This window comes from Theropithecus gelada, chromosome 13, assembly GCF_003255815.1.
Source record: "Theropithecus gelada isolate Dixy chromosome 13, Tgel_1.0, whole genome shotgun sequence".
NCBI lineage: Eukaryota > Metazoa > Chordata > Mammalia > Primates > Cercopithecidae > Theropithecus > Theropithecus gelada.
In genome coordinates this window covers 91,849,386-91,867,446 of record NC_037681.1, presented here as the reverse complement: position 1 = coordinate 91,867,446, position 18,061 = coordinate 91,849,386, and the positions used below count along the sequence as shown (strand labels likewise).

Below are 18,061 nucleotides of genomic sequence, written 5' to 3'. Positions count from 1 at the left end.
TAAAATGTTTATTTGTGTTTGTGTATGTGTGTGACCCTGTGAAAAATTAGAAGAATAAACAAAAAGTTAGAAAGTTGGAGTTTGATGCATTAATCCAGCAGCTGTCTGGGCAGACCAGCTTAAACTTGGGGGATATAAGCATTCCTGCCACCAGGGCAGTGAAATTTCCTACCGTAGAGTAAGGATGTTTCATGTGGCTTTGTAATGGATAAAATCTTTCTCCTGATGCTCTTCCCACTGCTCTGATTTCGTGCTCACCATGCAACCACCTTTTACTAATTAAGCATCCCAGGCATTTGGATTTTGAATGGTGGGAATGTATTAGCTATTCAAAAATAAACAAATATTCCCTTCTGCCTTCCCAGGACCTACACTATCAACTATACCTTCTCCCTCCTGTATGTATAACCTGTCCCTCTCCACTAGACCCTTTCTATGAACATTTAAACATGAACTAGACTTTCTAATCTTTAAAGATGTCATTTCCATGGACTTCATACCCCTCCAGTTTCTGTCCATCCCTGCCTCTTCCCTTGGCAGCTGGACTCTGAGTTATCTCCTACTTGGTATCACCTACGATTCATCCTACCTCCATTTGGCTTTCATTCTCATTTTTCTCCATGGAAACTGCTCTCGTTAAGGTCATCAGAGACTCCATGGTCCTGAATTCTATGGACACTTCTCAGTCTTCCTCCTACTTGACCTTTCAGCAGCCTTCTGTATTCCTACTTTACTGGAATTGGATTCATTCCCTGTGGCTGCTGTAACAAATTACCACAAACTGGTGTCTTAAAACATTTATTCTCTCATAGTTCTGGAGGCCAGAAGTGCAAAGTCAAGGCATCAGGAGGGCCACTTTCCCTCTGGAGGCTCTAGGGGATAATTTGTTCTTTGCCTTTTCCAAATTCTGATGACTGCGGGCATTCCTTGATTTGTGGCCACACCACTCCAGTCTCTGCCTCCATGGTCACATTGCCTCCTCCTCTTCTGTGTGTGTATTAAATCTCCCTCTGCTTTTCTCTTATATACCTATCGTTGAATTGAGGGCCCACCTGAATAATTCAGGATGATCTCCTTATCTTAAGGTCCTTAATTATATATACAAACACCCTTTTTTCCAAATAAGGTAGGCTTCACAGATTCCATGGATTAGGACATGGACATATATATTTTGGGGGGCTACCATTTAATCCATCTGTGATGGACATCTGTGATGTCACACTCTTCTGATTGTCTTCTCAACGCTTCTTCTCAGTTTCCTTTTCATGTTGCCTTCCTTCTCTACTTGACTTTTGTGTGTGTGTTTGTGTGTGTGTGTGTGTAACAGAGTCTCGCTCTGTCACCCAATCTGGAGTGCAATGGCGCGATCGCAGCTCACTACAACCTCCATCTCCCAGGTCTAAGCGATTCTCCTACCTCAGCCTCTGAGTAGCTGGGATTACTGACATGCACCACCACACTCAGCTAATTTTTGTCTTTTTAGTAGAGATGGGGTTTCACCATGTTGGCCAGACTGGTCTCTAACTCCTGACCTCAAGTGATACACCTCCTTTGGCCTCCCAACGTGTTGGGATTACAGGCGTGAGCCACAGCGCCCGGCTTCTACCTGACTTTTTAAAATGTTCACACACATCAGTGCTGGGTCATGGACCCTCTTCTCATCTCACTTTGCATTTTCTCCATAGGCAGTATCCTCTATTCCTATGACTTCAGTTACCATTTATATAAACGACTACTCTAACTTTCTATATTTAGGCAGACTTCTCCTATTCTTGGTGCATACAGCCAACCTACTTAACGTCACCATTTGAGTGTTTCAGAAGCATTGCAAATTTAACATGTCCAAAATAGAACTCATCACCTTTTTTACCCCCACGCCCCTATCACCACCCAAGAAAAGTTTGCCCTTCCCACAGAGTTCCTTAGCTCAGTGAATGACATTACCATCCACCCAGTTGCTTGTGCCAAAATTATCCTTGATATTTCCCTCACTCTGACTCCCCACATCTAGTTCATCACCAGAAACCTCCTAAAATAGTTTTGGAGTCTACCTCCTTTCTTCTCACTGCCATCATCTTAGTTCAAGCAGCTACCCTTTTTTCATCTCGATTGGAGCAATAGCTTCCTTACCAGTCTCTCATTATTTAATCTGTCTCTCCAATCCATTTTCCACATGGCAGCCTGAGTGATCTCAAAATATGTCGAATCATGCTACAATGCATTATAAGGAATTTGAGAACTCCTTATAATGGCTTCTATTATGTAGGATGAAATCCAAAATCCTTCATGTGGTCTCTTAAGGTCCTGAATGATCTGATCTGGCCCCACCTGCCTCTCCAACCTCATCTCTCTTCCTTGTCATTCTCCGGCTGTATACATACCTACCTTCTTGTAGTTCCCAAAAGTTCCCTCCTGCCTTTGATTCATTGTACATCCTTTTCTGTCTCATCTCTATTGCTAGTAAACTTATATTCTTTAGGTGTTGATGAAAATGTTTCTTGCTCAGGGAAACCTTTCTGAACCATCCCCCTCTCCTGGACTAGATTGGGCCCCCTATTGTTTTCTAATAGTCCCTTTTATAGCATGGATCATAATTATTTTTAACTATTTTCTTGTCTCTGTCCTGGGAGAATATAAATATCACCAGGTCAAGGGCTGTGTACCCTATCAAAGCAAGAGTCAAGCACAGTGCCTCAGCACTGAGGGTCAGTAGGCACTCGGATGTTAATGAGTGAGTAGATTTATGATCTTAGTTGTTAAGATGTAGCTGAGAGAAAGCAAAACCTGAATCCAGTGGCAGAATATTTGAAATAAAATTTAAAGCTGTCATCCACAATATTTACTTTTTAAAATGGTATTAACCAGACTGAAGGAAGTAATGAAACTGTAGGAAACAAAATAGGAGGGACTAGTTTTTACTTCAGTTGTTCAGTAGACTTTTTCCAGGTAATTCAGTCAAAAGTCCTAAGTAATCTTAGCAAACTGTTATCATAGGCACATTGCAGGTTTGTAACTTCTGAAAAATATTATTTAAGTTCAAAGAATAGCTAGTTTTTGGTGTGAGCATGTTGGATCTGAAAGTTGTGGGTGTTTTAAGTGTTAAACTGATGAAGCATGTATCCTTGAAATATCCTAGATACATTAAAAGTCCTGGAGTTCTTTCTGACTTGGAACAGAAGTCCCTATTTCAAGCCACATATTTTAGACACAAATATGTCTTGACTCTTGACCATGATAGTGCCAACTCAAATGCTTGGCAGGCCTTAGCACCCTTGTATTGACTATTAACAGGATTGCAAGCTTTCCCATTTTCAGCTAAAGTGACAACTGTTATTTCTTATTTTCAGCATGTTTGACATGTGTATAAGAGGGCAAGTGGGGTGAAGGGGAAATAAGTTTCAAATTGTTCTTAGATTTCAAGATGCAGTGTAGTCACAGACCAGACACAAACTCCTTTATCTACTGTTGAGGTCTAAATCTTAAAGAACTGCTTCTCAAGCAGTGACCTATTTCAAATTGCACATTTGTCTTCTTGATAGATAAAAAGATGTTGTAACATAGTGGTTTGTGTGGCAGAGTTAATTGCCAGTGTTTATTGACTACCTGTATAAGCTATTGTTAGGTGACAACTTACCCCAGAGCTTAGCAGGTTAAAACAACAAATATTTATTATTTCATAATTTCTGTGCATCAGGAATCTGGGAATAGTTTGGCAGAGTGCCTGTGCTTGAGACTCTTACAAAGTTGCAATCAAGCTGTCATCTGGGGCTGCTATCTCATCTGAAGGCTTGACTGGGAGGAAAATGCACTTCTAAGCTCACTTACATGGTGGTTCATTTCCTTGTACCATGAGCCTCTCTGTAATGTAACTCACAACGTGGCAACCATTCAGCCTCTTAACCCGATTTATGTAACCAAGCATTCCTCCCATCTCTGGAAGCTTTGGGCATATTTTCTTTGTCCTCACTACACTAGACTTTCATCCTTGATGTGGATGAGGATCAAGTGAAATAATGAATGTGAAATGGTGAAATGGAATGGCTAGAGAAACACAGTGCTCAAGCATGAACAGTGACCTGGGAAAGAGCTGGAAACAGAAAGAAAATGTTACATGAAACTGGGAGCAGGAACTTCAGGGAAGTTGTGATGATCCTGTCTTCCCTCGTGTCTTCCCCAAGTTGGAAACATCCAAATGCCTTCCCTAGGAGTTACCAATCTCCAGCAAAAATCTCCCTATTGCCACCTAGCTACTAAAGCCAGGGCACATTAAGCAGCAGTTCACTCACACCCAGCAGGCCCACAAAACAATGTTGTTCTGGAACTATGTGCCTTGAAGTGTGGGTATGAAAGTGCTTTATTAATTTTTAAACAGTATAAAAATTAAGTTGTTGGAATGCTGCTGTTTGGAAACACCAAACTTTCTAATTGTTTGGAAAACACAGGTTGAATAGTACAAAATACAAATCAACACTGTATAATCTATTATAAGAGAATCACTTGCCTAGTATTGACAATACCATATCAGTGTTTTCAACTTCTGTGAAGTATTTGCATTAAGTTCAGTAACAGTTTTCATTGAGTTTATGGTAATTCCCCTCTCCCTTTCTCATGAATAAGCACATCCTGGAATTTGCTATCTGTGCTCCACCTTGCTCTTGAATTAGAAGGGTTTTTTTTGTTTTGTTTTGTTTTTTTACTTTTTCTTCCTTTGCCTTCCCTTTCCCTTTTTCCTTACAATCATATACACTCAGGACTTATTTTTGGGCACAGGAAGATTTTTTTTTAAAAAAACTGAACTCTGATTTCTGATTCTGTATAGTGATTTTCCATATTGATGGTGAGAAGTCAATGTGCTAGTTGCAAACAACTGCCAAATCTTTGGAAATAATAGTACAGTATATCTTGCTACCTAGCAAGGTTCAGGACCTTTAAGAGTCTCTGTGCTTAGGAATACCCCACTTACATACAGGGCAAATACTGTTGCCCTGGCATTTAGAACAGCCTTGCTTCTATCATTGTTATGCTGCAGATGGAAGTGGTAAAAATAAAGAACTGGTTTCTTCCCCTCTATAGCTTATGAAATTATTATTATGGATCTGTATTTGGAATAGACATTGATTTCTTTTGTTTCTATTTAAAATATGTTAAACAGATATATTTCCTACTGGTAGCTTTGTTTAAACCTACAGTGATATAAATGGATTCTATTTTAAATGAATTATTTTAGAACTATGTACCACTGAGTTGTTTTTCCAGCTATTCTTTACTCTTCACAATTTTACCTTGTCTTTTTAGTATATTGCATTTCTAATATCCATAACAGGTTAGGAAATTGCAAAACAAAACAAACAAAAAACAAAAACAAAAAAAAAACTTTAAAGAGAATGAAGAAAGAATATTTTACGGTATCCAGAAGCAGAAAATAACTTATTCACGAGTGTTGCCAAGATGGAAAGAACCACTGGGAAGTAATTTGTTAAAACTTAAAGAAGCCCCAAGGAAGGTGGGAGTCGGGGTAGAGATGGAGTCAAGGTTGAAGGGAGATGAGTTAGAGAAGGAAAGTTGCCTAAATACAATTAAGCCTCAGGTATTTATGGAACTCCTAATATTGTGGTGAGTTACAAAATCTATTAAACTCAATCTTGCTTGTCAGGAGTTGAGAATCTAATTGGAAGGAGAAAAATTATGCATATGAAACAACAATTAAGTAGTATACTAAGTACAGAAGGGAAGTGGTGAATAAGTAGAGAAGGAAAGTAGTGAATGAAGACTGGAATGATTTTTGAGGAATTGTTAAGATTTAGAAGAATAACAGAAAAAGATATATTCTAAATGACAGCAAAAACATCAAAATGGGTTTAGAAGCCAAAATAAACCATTTTATTTACATACAATTTTACAAAGCTGTAGACAGAAACATATACATGAGCTAGAAAAAAATTAAGGCCAGCAAAAATTGCCACTAAAAAATTAAATATAATGAATAACATATTTAGTTATAAACTTTCATTTAAATTATAAAAAATAAAAATTATAACAAATATAATACATGTTTTTACAAAAGATAAGGAAAAGATATATACCCCAGTAGAAAAATGGGCAAAGTACTTTAGCAGTAAAATTACAGAATAAGAAATATAAATGGCCAGTAAACATATCTTAAGATAATCAGCCTCAGTAAAAATTAAAGAAATGTAAAAAAAATGCAAGTTTTATCTTATGAGATTGGCAATGGTTTAGAAAATAAAACTAATGATTAATACCCGCTTCCGTTGGGAAACGGGCACTTCCACACTACTGGTGGGAATTTAAATTCTTATGGTAGTGTGGCAATGCCAAGAGCCTTAAAAAAGAGAACATAACTCTCCAATGTAACAGCTCGATTTCTAGGAGATATCCTAAATAAATAATTAGAAAAGACCTTGATAAAGCAGAACCTTTATAAACAGAAACATTGGAAACACCCCCAAAAGATGGTATGGCTATATTATTAAATAACATAGGAATGAGAAAAAGCAAATAATGGGGCATGTTGTAGCACATGATCCTATTACTATTGAGAATGGATACTTGGGAAATATGTGTGTATGTTTGTATCTACACAAACATATGGGAATTCAGGAAGGTTATATGTACCACATTGTTAATTGTTCTTAACTCTGGATGGCTGGACAACAGGTGACTTGTTTTTTCCATTTTGCTTATCAATATGATAAACATATTTTTTAATACATTTTAAAGAAAAACAGCTTGAAAATTAGAATAAGGAGTAGGTACTTACGATGTTCATTAAGAATGTATTTTCTCTATCTGTTTAGATGTTAAGGAAGCTGTAATGATCTTCACTAGGTTCCAGGACCTACAGAAATTTGGCATGGGAAGATTCCCACCCCTCCCACCCCTGTCCCACTTGCCTAGAAAGACTAAGTGAGCCTAGGTGTTAATAGACATCTTTTCTTTTAACTTTTAAATAATTGTACATCTGTCTAGTTGTTAACTGTAGAATATGGATGGTTTTATAAGCGTTACAGATTGTTTCTGTTTATAGTTAAAATCTTTGACTTAGAATTTCAGAAGCTTCTGACAGAATCTGCATGTTTTAGATCTACATTTCCTTTATCCTTATATTCATTTTATCTTTTCTTTTGCTCCTCTTTAGGTTCTATCATAATGAATGGATCCAATATGGCAAATACATCACCCAGTGTAAAATCCAAAGAGGACCAGGGGTTAAGTGGGCACGATGAAAAGGAAAACCCATTTGCAGAGTACATGTGGATGGAGAATGAAGAGGATTTCAACAGACAGGTAAAGAAAGAGTGGAAAAGTGGAAGGTTGATGATACATGTAACTCAATAGCTATAATATTTTACTGCCAGTTTGTTACAAAAGAAATGGATACAGTTAGCTTTAGGATAACTTAAAAATTCATTGCGGAGGTCTGGGGGGCCTCATCTGGAATGACCAGGAAACATCTTCATCTGGTAAGAGACCAGAGTGATGGCACCTTGGAGGAAGATATTTGTAGTTTTCTTACCATGTTGATTAAAAGAGAAAACAAATGTCAGACTAATTAGTTGATATCTGAAAATCCTCACGTGAGAGCCCATGTATAACCAAATAGATTTGCATATACTCCACACCATAATATGCCTTCTAAGTGTAGTTCACGTCACACGGTAACTACTGCAGAGGGTCCCTGCCCTCAGCCTTGTTCTGGCTAGATTTGTTTATGACATTTCTCTCAGCAACTGTAGACCATTCTAGAATATTCCCATAATTTAAATCAGACAAGACTCTTCTCAATCTTAGAGGACTGACATAAAACCCTTGTACCAAACCATGGTAGCTGAGGTCCTTTATCCTGCCCTGATTCTACCTTTAATCATAGGAAGCATAGTGGTTCTATAACTCTCTATAGTGATCAATGTGAAATTAATTGCTTGAACAGTAGAGCACTAAAAAACAGAATGGTAGTGAGGTTGTTTTTCTATATACTTCGTAGTTCATTGCTTTCACTTGCTTATAGGAAATGTGATACTCTGCATTTCATTTTGGAAATAAATGAAGACATAAAAGAAGTTTAAGGCCAGGTATGGTGGCTCACGCCTGTAATCCCAGCACTTTGGGAGGCCAAGGTGGGCAGATCACTTGAAGTCAGGAGTTCAAGACCTGCCTGACCAAAATGGTAAAACCTCGTCTCTACCAAAAATACAAAAATTAGCTGGGCATGGTGGCATCCTTCTATAATCCCAGCTACTTGGGAGGCTGAGACACGAGAATTGTTTAAACTAGTAGGTGGGCCGGGCGCGGTGGCTCAAGCCTGTAATCCCAGCACTTTGGGAGGCCGAGACGGGCGGATCACGAGGTCAGGAGATCGAGACCATCCTGGCTAACACGGTGAAACCCCGTCTCTATTAAGAAATACAAAAAACTAGCCGGGCGAGGTGGCGGGCGCCTGTAGTCCCAGCTACCCGGGAGGCTGAGGCCGGAGAATGGCGTGAACCCGGGAGGCGGAGCTTGCAGTGAGCTGAGATCCGGCCACTGCAGTCCAGCCTGGGTGACAGAGCGAGACTCCGTCTCAAAAAAAAAATAATAATAAATAAACTAGTAGGTGGAAGTCGCAGTGAGCCAATCACACCACTGCACTCCAGCCTGGGCTACAGAGCAAGACTCTGTCTCAAAAAAAAAAAAAAAAAGATTAAGAACTCTCACTGAAGGTAAGTATGTTTTCCATGGGACTTTAGAACAGTCGTGTTTGGCATTTTTGTTGACTTAATGATTTCACTCTGCCTTTATCCAGCCTCTGAATGAAACATATGTTGTTGAAAACCATAAAACAGTTTTAACTAGCTTTAACACTCACTGACATGCTCTTAATCCCAGTGATCAGTATTGCACCAGGACTATTAGAAGCCAGATGTCTGAGCTGTGGGTCAGCTGTGCGCTCCTACATTCAGGAGTTTAGCAAACTCAGAGACAGGGTACAAGGAAAAGTGCTGGAAAGCTAGGGGCTTGCAGAGACACACATACACATTCACACACACACAGACACACACACACACACACACCCCGCACAAAGAGATTGAGGAAAGACAGTTGAGAAGCTTTAAAAATTACAACTTTTTTTTCTGGAGATCCAGGTAAGCAATGACAGATATATGCATGGCAGCTTCCAATATTGCAGTAAATACCAAGCCCTAAGAAGGGCTGAGCAAATAAACAATTGTTTGCTCAAATTCCCCCAACCCTAATGTTTTACAGGAATACTAGCTTGGCAACGTAATTTTGGGTTTTGTCTGTTTGTTTGTTTGTTTGTTTGTGGAGACGGAGTCTCACTCTGTCACCCAGGCTGGAGTGCAGTGGCTCAATCTCTGCTCACTGCAACCTCCACAGTCCAGACTCAAACCATTGTCATGCCTTTGCCTTCTGAGTAGCTGGGACTACAGGCATGTGTCACCATCCCTGGAAAATTTTTGCATTTTTAGTAGAGATGGGGTTTCGCCATGTTGGCCAGGCTGGTCTTAAACTCCTGGCCTCAAGTGATCTGCCTGCCTCAGCCTCCCAAAGTGCTAGGATTACAGGCGTAAGCCACTGCGCCTGGCCTGGCAACATAATTTTGAAACTATTATATGATTTCAGGTCATAGGATTAAATATTTCAGGCCGGGCGCGGTGGCTCAAGCCTGTAATCCCAGCACTTTGGGAGGCCGAGACGGGCGGATCACGAGGTCAGGAGATCGAGACCATCCTGGCTAACACGGTGAAACCCCGTCTCTACTAAAAAATACAGAAAACTAGCCAGGCGTGGTGGCGGGCGCCTGTAGTCCCAGCTACTCGGGAGGCTGAGACAGGAGAATGGCGTAAACCTGGGAGGCGGAGCTTGCAGTGAGTTGAGATCCGGCCACTGCACTCCAGCCTGGGCGACAGAGCGAGACTCCGTCTCAAAAAAAAAAAATAAATAAATAAATAAATATTTCAGAGAAGCCTTCTTTATCCTTCATTTGGGAGCAGGAGGGTTTAGGAATCTGGGATATAATTGATGTTCTTTCTGAACACCTGTACATTACTCTGTTACACTATGGTGTGCTGTACAGTTTTTACCACTGCCAACCCCCATTCCATTACTAGCATAGTTTACATGGTAATTCAGAAGTGGTTTTGCATACCATGTACCTTGAGTTGGATCTTAAGGAGTAGAAACTGGTTTCTAGCTAGCAACCCTGATATAATGTCTTCTGACTTTCTAATAAAATATCTAACAAAACATAGAATAAGATGAAAACAACTTACAACCCTCCAAACCAGGAGTGACATTCATTGGTCTTTTTTAAAAGATTTTCACTGACTGTGAGGCTAATGGAAGTGGATTGAAATGTAGTTTTGGTGGGGGGAAAGGATTAAGTCTCAAGAAAAGTAGTGGGACTTTTATTTTAAAGTAACTCGGGAAAGAAGAAGTAAGACCTAACATACTAGTTATAATTGTGAATGGCTTATATACCCCAACACCCACACACATACAGAATTTTTTAAGAAATGGGGTCTTGCTATGTTGCCCAGGCTGGACTTGAACCCCTAGGCACAAGTGGTCCTCTCAGTACAGCCTCTTGATTGGCTGTGACTACAGGCATGTGTCACAGTGCCTGGCTAGAATTCCTTTTTTTTTTTTTTTTTTTTGAGAGGGAGTCTCACTCTCGCCCAGGCTGAAGTGCAGTGGTGCGATCTCAGCTCACTGCAAGCTCTGCCTTCCGGGTTCACGCCATTCTCCTGCCTCAGCCTCCCGAGTAGCTGGGACTACAGGCGCCCACCAACACCCAACACGCCTAGCTAATTTTTTTGTATTTTGAGTAGAGACGGGTTTCACCGTGTTAGCCAGGATAGTCTCGATCTCCTGACCTCGTGGTCCGCCTGCCTCAGCCTCCCAAAGTGCTAGGATTACAGGTGTGAGCCACCGCACCCAGCCTTCTGGCTAGAATTTCTAAGAGAGAAGATAGGTGGCAGGCGCCTGTAGTCTCAGCTACTTGGGAGGCTGAGGCAGGAGAATGGTGTGAACCCAGGAGGCAGAGCTTGCGGTGAGCTGAGCTCACACCACTGCACTCCAACCTGGGCGACAGAGTGAGACTCCATCTCAAAAAAAAAAAAAAAGATGCAGTTGGATTAAGGGGGAAAAAAGGGAGAAATCTAATTACATGCAACTTGCAAGATACACTCTCACTGGCTATTCAGGCTACAGAAAAAGATGGAAAATGCTTAGTGAATTTTAAAATCTTGTGGGTCATTTCTAACTAGGAGACTTTTTTTTTTTTACTCTAAGCTTCTGTCATTTCCCCATGGGGTGTCTATTAAGTAAAAATCAGGGTAGATATATTCTAAAATGTCAACAATATTCATTATGTGTGAGTGTCGAGATTAGGGGGGCTTTTTTTTCCTTCCAATTTGGTTTTCTTAGTTCTGATTTCCCAACTCATATGCAAAGAAAATGGATTACTTCCACAATAAGGGAAACAGGTTCACATGTAAAGAACCTAAAAGAGAAACATCTGAATTAAAATGCTTCAGAAAAGGAAAACATAAAATAATGAAGACAGAAAATATCAGGAAATTTCAAACACAAAGCAATATCAGTACTGGATAAAATGGAAATTGAAGGGAAAAAACAGTTCTCTCAAACCCTGCTACTGCTTTATCAACTAAGCTGATTATGTAATATTCTAAATCCTTTGTTGTCATTTCCACAGTGTTCAGAATATGAATAGGAACAAAGATAATCAAGATTCAGGAGGATGGCAAAACCCAGTCCAAGGAAAATAAGAATCATAGTAAAGTGATACAGGAGCTGAAAGACAAAATAGCCAGTATAAAAAAGAACCTAACAGGCCTGACAGAGCTGAATAACACAATGATTTCATAATGCAATCACAAGTATTAACAGCAGAATAAACCAAGCTGAGGAAAGAATATCAGAACTTGAAGACTGGTTCTCTAAAATAAGACAGGCCAGGCATGGTGGCTCACACCTGTAATCCCAGGACTTTGGGAGGCTGAGGCGGGGATCACCTGAGGTCAGGAGTTAGAGACCAGCCTGGCCAACATGATGAAACGCCATCTGTACTAAAAATACAAAAATTAGCTGGGCGTGGTGGCAAGCACCTGTAATCCTAGCTTACTCAGGAGGCTGAGGCAGGAGAATCTCTTGAACCTGGGAAGCGGAGGTTGCAGTGAGCTGAGATCATATCACAGCACTCCAGCCTGGGCAACAAGCGAAAAACTCCATTTCAAAAAATTTAAATAAGACAGTCAAAAATAAAGAAGAATAAAAAGGAATGAACAAAAACCTCCAAGAAGTATGAGATTATGTAAAGAGGACAAATCTATGTATCATTGGCATCTCTGAAAGGGAGGGGAACAAAGTAAATAACTTGAAAGATATATTTTAGGATTGATACGGTTTGGCTCTGTATCCCCACCCAAATCTCGTCTTGTAGCTCCCATAATTCCCATGTGTTGTGGGAGGGACCTGATGGCAGATGACTGAATTATGAGGGTGAGTCTTTCTTTGCTGTTCTCATGGTAGTGAATTGGTCTCACGAGATTTGATGGTTTTAAAAAATGGGAGTTTCCCTGCACAAGCTCTCTCTCTTTTCCTGCTGCCATCTATCTAAGATGTGGCTTGTTCCTCCTTGCCTTTTACCTTCTGCCATAATTGTGAGGCCTCCCCAGCCGCATGGAACTATAAGTTCAGTAAACCTCCTTCTCTTTTAAATTGCCCAGTCTTGAGTATGTGTTTATCAGCAGCGTGAAAACAGACTAATACAAGGATACCATCCATGAAAACTTCCCCAACCATGTTAGAGAGGCCAACGGTCAAATTCAGGAAATACAGAGAACTCCTGTGGACCTCTTCCTTACACAATATACAAACATAAACTCAAGAGGGATTAAAGACAAATGTAAAACCCAAAACTTTTTTTTTTTTTTTGAGACAGAGTCTCGCTCTGTAGCCCAGGCTAGAGTGCTCACTGCAGGCTCCACCTCCCAGGTTCACGCCATTCTCCTGCCTCAGCCTCCAGAGTAGCTGGGACTGCAGGCGCTCACCACCACGCCTGGCTAATTTTTTGTATTTTTTAGTAGAGGCGGGGTTTCACCATGTTAGCCAGGATGGTCTCAATCTCCTGACCTCATGATCTGCCTGCCTTGGCCTCCCAAAGTGCTGGGATTACAGGCCTGAGCCACCGCGCCTGGCTAAAACCCAAAACTATAAAAACCATGGAAGACAACCTAGGCAATACCATCTTGGACATAGGAATGAGCAAAGATTTAATGACAAAGACACCAAAAGCAATTGCAACAAAAGCCAAAATTGACAAATGAGATCTAAATAACTTAAGAGCTTCTGTACAGCAAAAGAAACTATCAACAGGGTAAACAGACAACCTACAGACTGGGAGGAAATATTTGCATACTATGCATATGACAAAGGTCTGATGTCCAGCGTCTACAAGGAACTTAAATTTACAAGAGAAAAACAAACCCATTAAAAAGTGGGCAAAGGACATGAACAGACACCTCTCAAAAGGAAGGCATACATACGACCAACAAGCATATGAAAAAAAGCTCAATATCACTGATCATTAGAGAAATGCGAGTCAAAACCACCATGAGATACCATTTCACACCAGTCAGAGTGGCTATTACTAAAAAGTAAAAAAGAAAAAAAAGAAAAAAAACACATGCTGGTGAGGTTGTGGAGAAAAGGGAAGGCTTATACAACGTTGGTAGGAGTGTAAATTGAGCCGTTGTAGAAAGCAGTATGGCAATTCCTCAAAGAGCTAAAAGTAAAACTACCATTCAACCCAGCAATCCCATTACTGGGTGTAGACCCAGAGGAATATAAAGCATTCTATCAAAAAGACACATGTACACAAATGTTCGTTGTAGCACTGTTCACAATAGCAAAGACATGGAATCAAGTAAATGCCCATCCAACAGTGACAGACTGGATAAAAAAAAATATGGTACTTATACACCATGGAATATTATGCAGCCATAAAAAATAATGAGATTATGTCCTTTGCAGGAACATGGATGGAGTTGCCAGGCTATCATCCTTAGCAAACTAACACAGGAACAAGAAACCAAATACCACATGTTCTCACTTATAAGTGGGAGCTAACTGATAAGAATTTATGAACACAAGGAACAACAGACACTGGGGTCTACTTGAGGGAGGAGGGTGGGAGGAGAGAGAGGAGCAGAATAGATAACTATTGGGTGCTGAGCTTAATACCTGGTGATATGATAATATGTACAACAAACCCCTGTGACATGTGTTTATGTAACCTTCACATGTACTTCAAACCTAAAATTTAAAAAATTGTAACATCAGAGATTACTGCTTACAGAGCACTATAACAGATATAATAATAATGAAAAAGTTTGAAATATTGAGAGAATTACCAAAATGTAACACAGACATTGAGCACATACTGTTGATAAAAAGGCACCAATAGGCTTGCTTGATGCAAGGTTGCCACAAACCTTCAATTTGTAAAAATGCAGTATCTGTGAAGCAAAGTACAGCAAAATGCAATAAAACATGTGCCCATATATAATATTTTTCATTAATTAGACATGGTTAAGTCCAGTTCCTAAAAATCTTGTTTCTGCTCTCCTTTTGCAATGTTTTCATGGAAAAATTGTGTTATGGGAAAAGGTGAAGAAATTTATTTTATGAAAGGAAGTTGTTTTGGTCTAATGCCCTGTGTTATTGGGTATGGATTTGTGGGAAACAGCAGCTGTATGCAGACAGGTCAGCATGGCATGCCTCAAATGGGATCTCGGGGACTGGCAGGATGTGAGTCTGAAATAGAGAAGTACATGAGGTGGGGGTTGGCTAGACTGCTTCAACAAAGATTCAGCAGTAATGCATTGTTTTATGTCTCTGTGAGGTTAACAGCCCAAGGTAAGCATTCTGGATAGACAAGTGATTTGGTGCCCACTTGTTCCCTTCCATGGTATTGCTCTGCCACCCCCAGGGCATATATCAGCTGAGTGGCTGAGGGAACACTGTGAAGTCCAGCAGCTGGGAAAGGGAGAGAGCCAAAGGCCACGGCAAGGGGTCTCCTTTCAACCAAGGGATGCCAAAGTGTCCACGTCCCTTGTGGGAACATTTTGTGATGAATAGTCACTTGACCATACACAGCATGTAAGGTGACAAATGTGATTTTAACTGAACAGCCTGGTGCTCTGGGAAGAAGGAAACAAGTTTAAAGGGGACAGACAGCAGTTTCCACCTAATGTGGCTCTATTGGGATCTGTGTGAATTGCACATAGCATGTTTCTGTTACACCTCTGTGCCCAGCAACCATTTTCATTGGTTGTGCTGGTGAACAGGGGTAAATTTAATAAGAGCGAGCATGCTGTAAAGCTCTTGTACAGTCAGGGCAGCTCTTAAGTGGTCATGTTACTTCTTGTGGCATGAGAATATTTTATTAAGTACTTCATAACTGTCTAATTTTCATGTGTGGCTAACTGTAATGTTCAAATACTATTCTTAAGTCTCACTACCAGTAACTTTTCCTCTGAATTCATTAGGTAACTGTATATTCTAATTTGGGTAATTATTTTTTGCCTGACTTCACTTCTGGTGGTGGTGCTAGTGAGCTGTGAATCTGTCACCAGGCAGCCTGCAGGAAAGGGATGCCAAACGTGAAGCAAGAGGCCTATCAAAGACACTGAAATCGGCAGAGCGAACCACACTCTTTACTAAGAGTTAACAATGTCTGCAAAGAAGTATAAAATATCCTAGATATATATTGCTTTAGTTTAGGGCAATGTTGAAGAAATGCAGAGTTGTTTAAATATTCATATATTTCATCATTTGAAAGAATACTACATTGATTATATAATTTTCTAGTGGTATGCCAAAAAGTGTTCTTTATGTCTTCCTAATGTTCTGAAAGTATTTTTCTCCCTTGAGGGTTTCCTTACCCAAAAAATGGCCAAAAGCTGAGAGTATTGGTTTTGATTTTATCTCCGCTAGCCAGGTCATGAACTAGTTATATACTTGCTGTATCTTTTTCATACTTCTTGAAAAATGGGAAATTTAAGAAGGGTTACTTTGTAAGAAGACTGAAAAAAAGAATTTTAGGCTCTAAAATGATTTTCCGTGATATCTGTATCACCTATTAGAGATCGTAGAACATCTGCGGAGACCTTGAATTTCTGTTATTGTGAATAACTATTTTCTTAGTCTTATTATTGATAGAATTGGTTGAGAAAAAATAAAAATTATGTTATCTGTAGCTAGTCATTAGACACATTGAATCCTTAGATCCCTTAGACCTCAGGTAAGATCATAAAATCTTTTCTTTTTCTTTTTCTTTTTTTTTTTTTTTAAGAATTGAGGTCTCGCGGCCGGGCGCGGTGGCTCAAGCCTGTAATCCCAGCACTTTGGGAGGCCGAGACGGGCGGATCACGAGGTCAGGAGATCGAGACCATCCTGGCTAACACGGTGAAACCCCGTCTCTATTAAGAAATACAAAAAAAAAACTAGCCGGGCGAGGTGGCGGGCGCCTGTAGTCCCAGCTACTCGGGAGGCTGAGGCCGGAGAATGGCGTGAACCCGGGAGGCGGAGCTTGCAGTGAGCTGAGATCCGGCCACTGCACTCCAGCCTGGGTGACAGAGCGAGACTCCGCCTCAAAAAAAAAAAAAAAAAAAAAAAAGAATTGAGGTCTCATTCCGTTGCCCAGGATGAAGTGCAGTAGCACAGTCTTGGCTCAATGAAACCTTGACCTCCTGGATTCAAGTGATCCTCCACCCTCAGCCTCCCAGGTAGCTGAGACTACAGGCACACACCACTACGCCTGGCTAATTTTTAAATTTTTTTTGTAGGGACAGGGTCATGCTATGTTGCTCAGGCTGGTCTCAAACTCCTGGCCTCAAGCAGTCCTCCTGCCTCAGCCTCACAAATTGCTGGGATTACAGTTGTGAGCCACCACACCCAGCTCAAGATCATTCTTAACTGCAGAGTAATAACTTCTGAAGGAAAGAGGTGAAGGAAAAACTGGAAGAAGGGGTAAGTCCCTCTGTGACAGTAAGTCTGAGCTACTCCCCTTTGCTTGCTAGGTGGAGGAGGAACTGCAGGAGCAAGACTTCTTGGACCGCTGCTTCCAAGAGATGCTGGATGAAGAAGACCAAGACTGGTTTATTCCATCACGAGACCTGCCTCAGGCCATGGGACAGTTGCAACAGCAGTTAAATGGACTGTCAGTCAGTGAAGGTCATGATTCTGAAGATATTTTGGTAAGAGCCATATGTAGTTCCTCATGTTATGTAGTGAAAAGAATATAGGATTTGGAATGACAGACTTTCTTTCTGGCCCTACAACCCTCAACAAGTCTCTGGAGCCCTGTGAGCTATTGTTTCTTTGCCCGTTTTATGGGCATTATTAATAAGGGGTGCATTGAAGATGCATTCCTCCTCATAAAGCACTATGAAACAGTACTGTTGCCAGCATCACCAGTTTTATTTTCTTTTTGCTTGCCAAGATTGGATGCCACCAACCTTTACTTTCTAATGGGATCTTCAAAGCAGAACTGGGATTAAGGATAACAATTTGAACACAAGAAGTTTCTTCTCAAGTTATCATTTGCTGCCATTCTTCTCTTTTACTATCCCTCAAATCTGTATTTAATATACTTCTAAATGATTCTGTTATAAAAATTAACTGCTCATTTTGGAAGAAATGTACTCCTGAGAGGTCATTTTCTCCACTTAGAATTAGAAAAACAGATAAATGAATTTCCTGCCTTTCATATTTATGTAGTGTCAGAAGTCTGTGAGCAGACTGGGCACAGTGGCTCATGCCTGTAATCCCAGCACTTTGGGAGGCTGAGGCGGGTGGATCACCTGAGGTCTAGAGTTCGAGACCAGCCTGGCCAACATGGCGAAACCCATCTCTACTAAAAAAATACAAAAATTAGCCAGGCATGGTGGCGCATGCCTGTAGTCCCAGCTTGGAAGGCTGAGGCAGGAGAATTGCTTGAACCTGGGAGGCGGAG

At 40.5% G+C, this 18,061-nt stretch overlaps 1 protein-coding gene across 2 annotated transcripts in view; it reads left to right on the top strand.

Annotated features, from left to right (window-relative positions):
• Positions 1–18,061, top strand: part of PAIP2B (poly(A) binding protein interacting protein 2B) — a 38,193-nt gene that overhangs the window by 18,302 nt on the left and 1,830 nt on the right. For both annotated transcript variants that reach the window (XM_025354508.1, XM_025354507.1), the window contains exons 2-3: positions 7,160–7,308; positions 17,127–17,303. In XM_025354508.1, coding sequence (XP_025210293.1) covers positions 7,171–7,308; positions 17,127–17,303 — 315 coding nt within the window. In that variant the 5' untranslated portion in view covers positions 7,160–7,170. The remainder of the gene's footprint in view (positions 1–7,159; positions 7,309–17,126; positions 17,304–18,061) is intronic.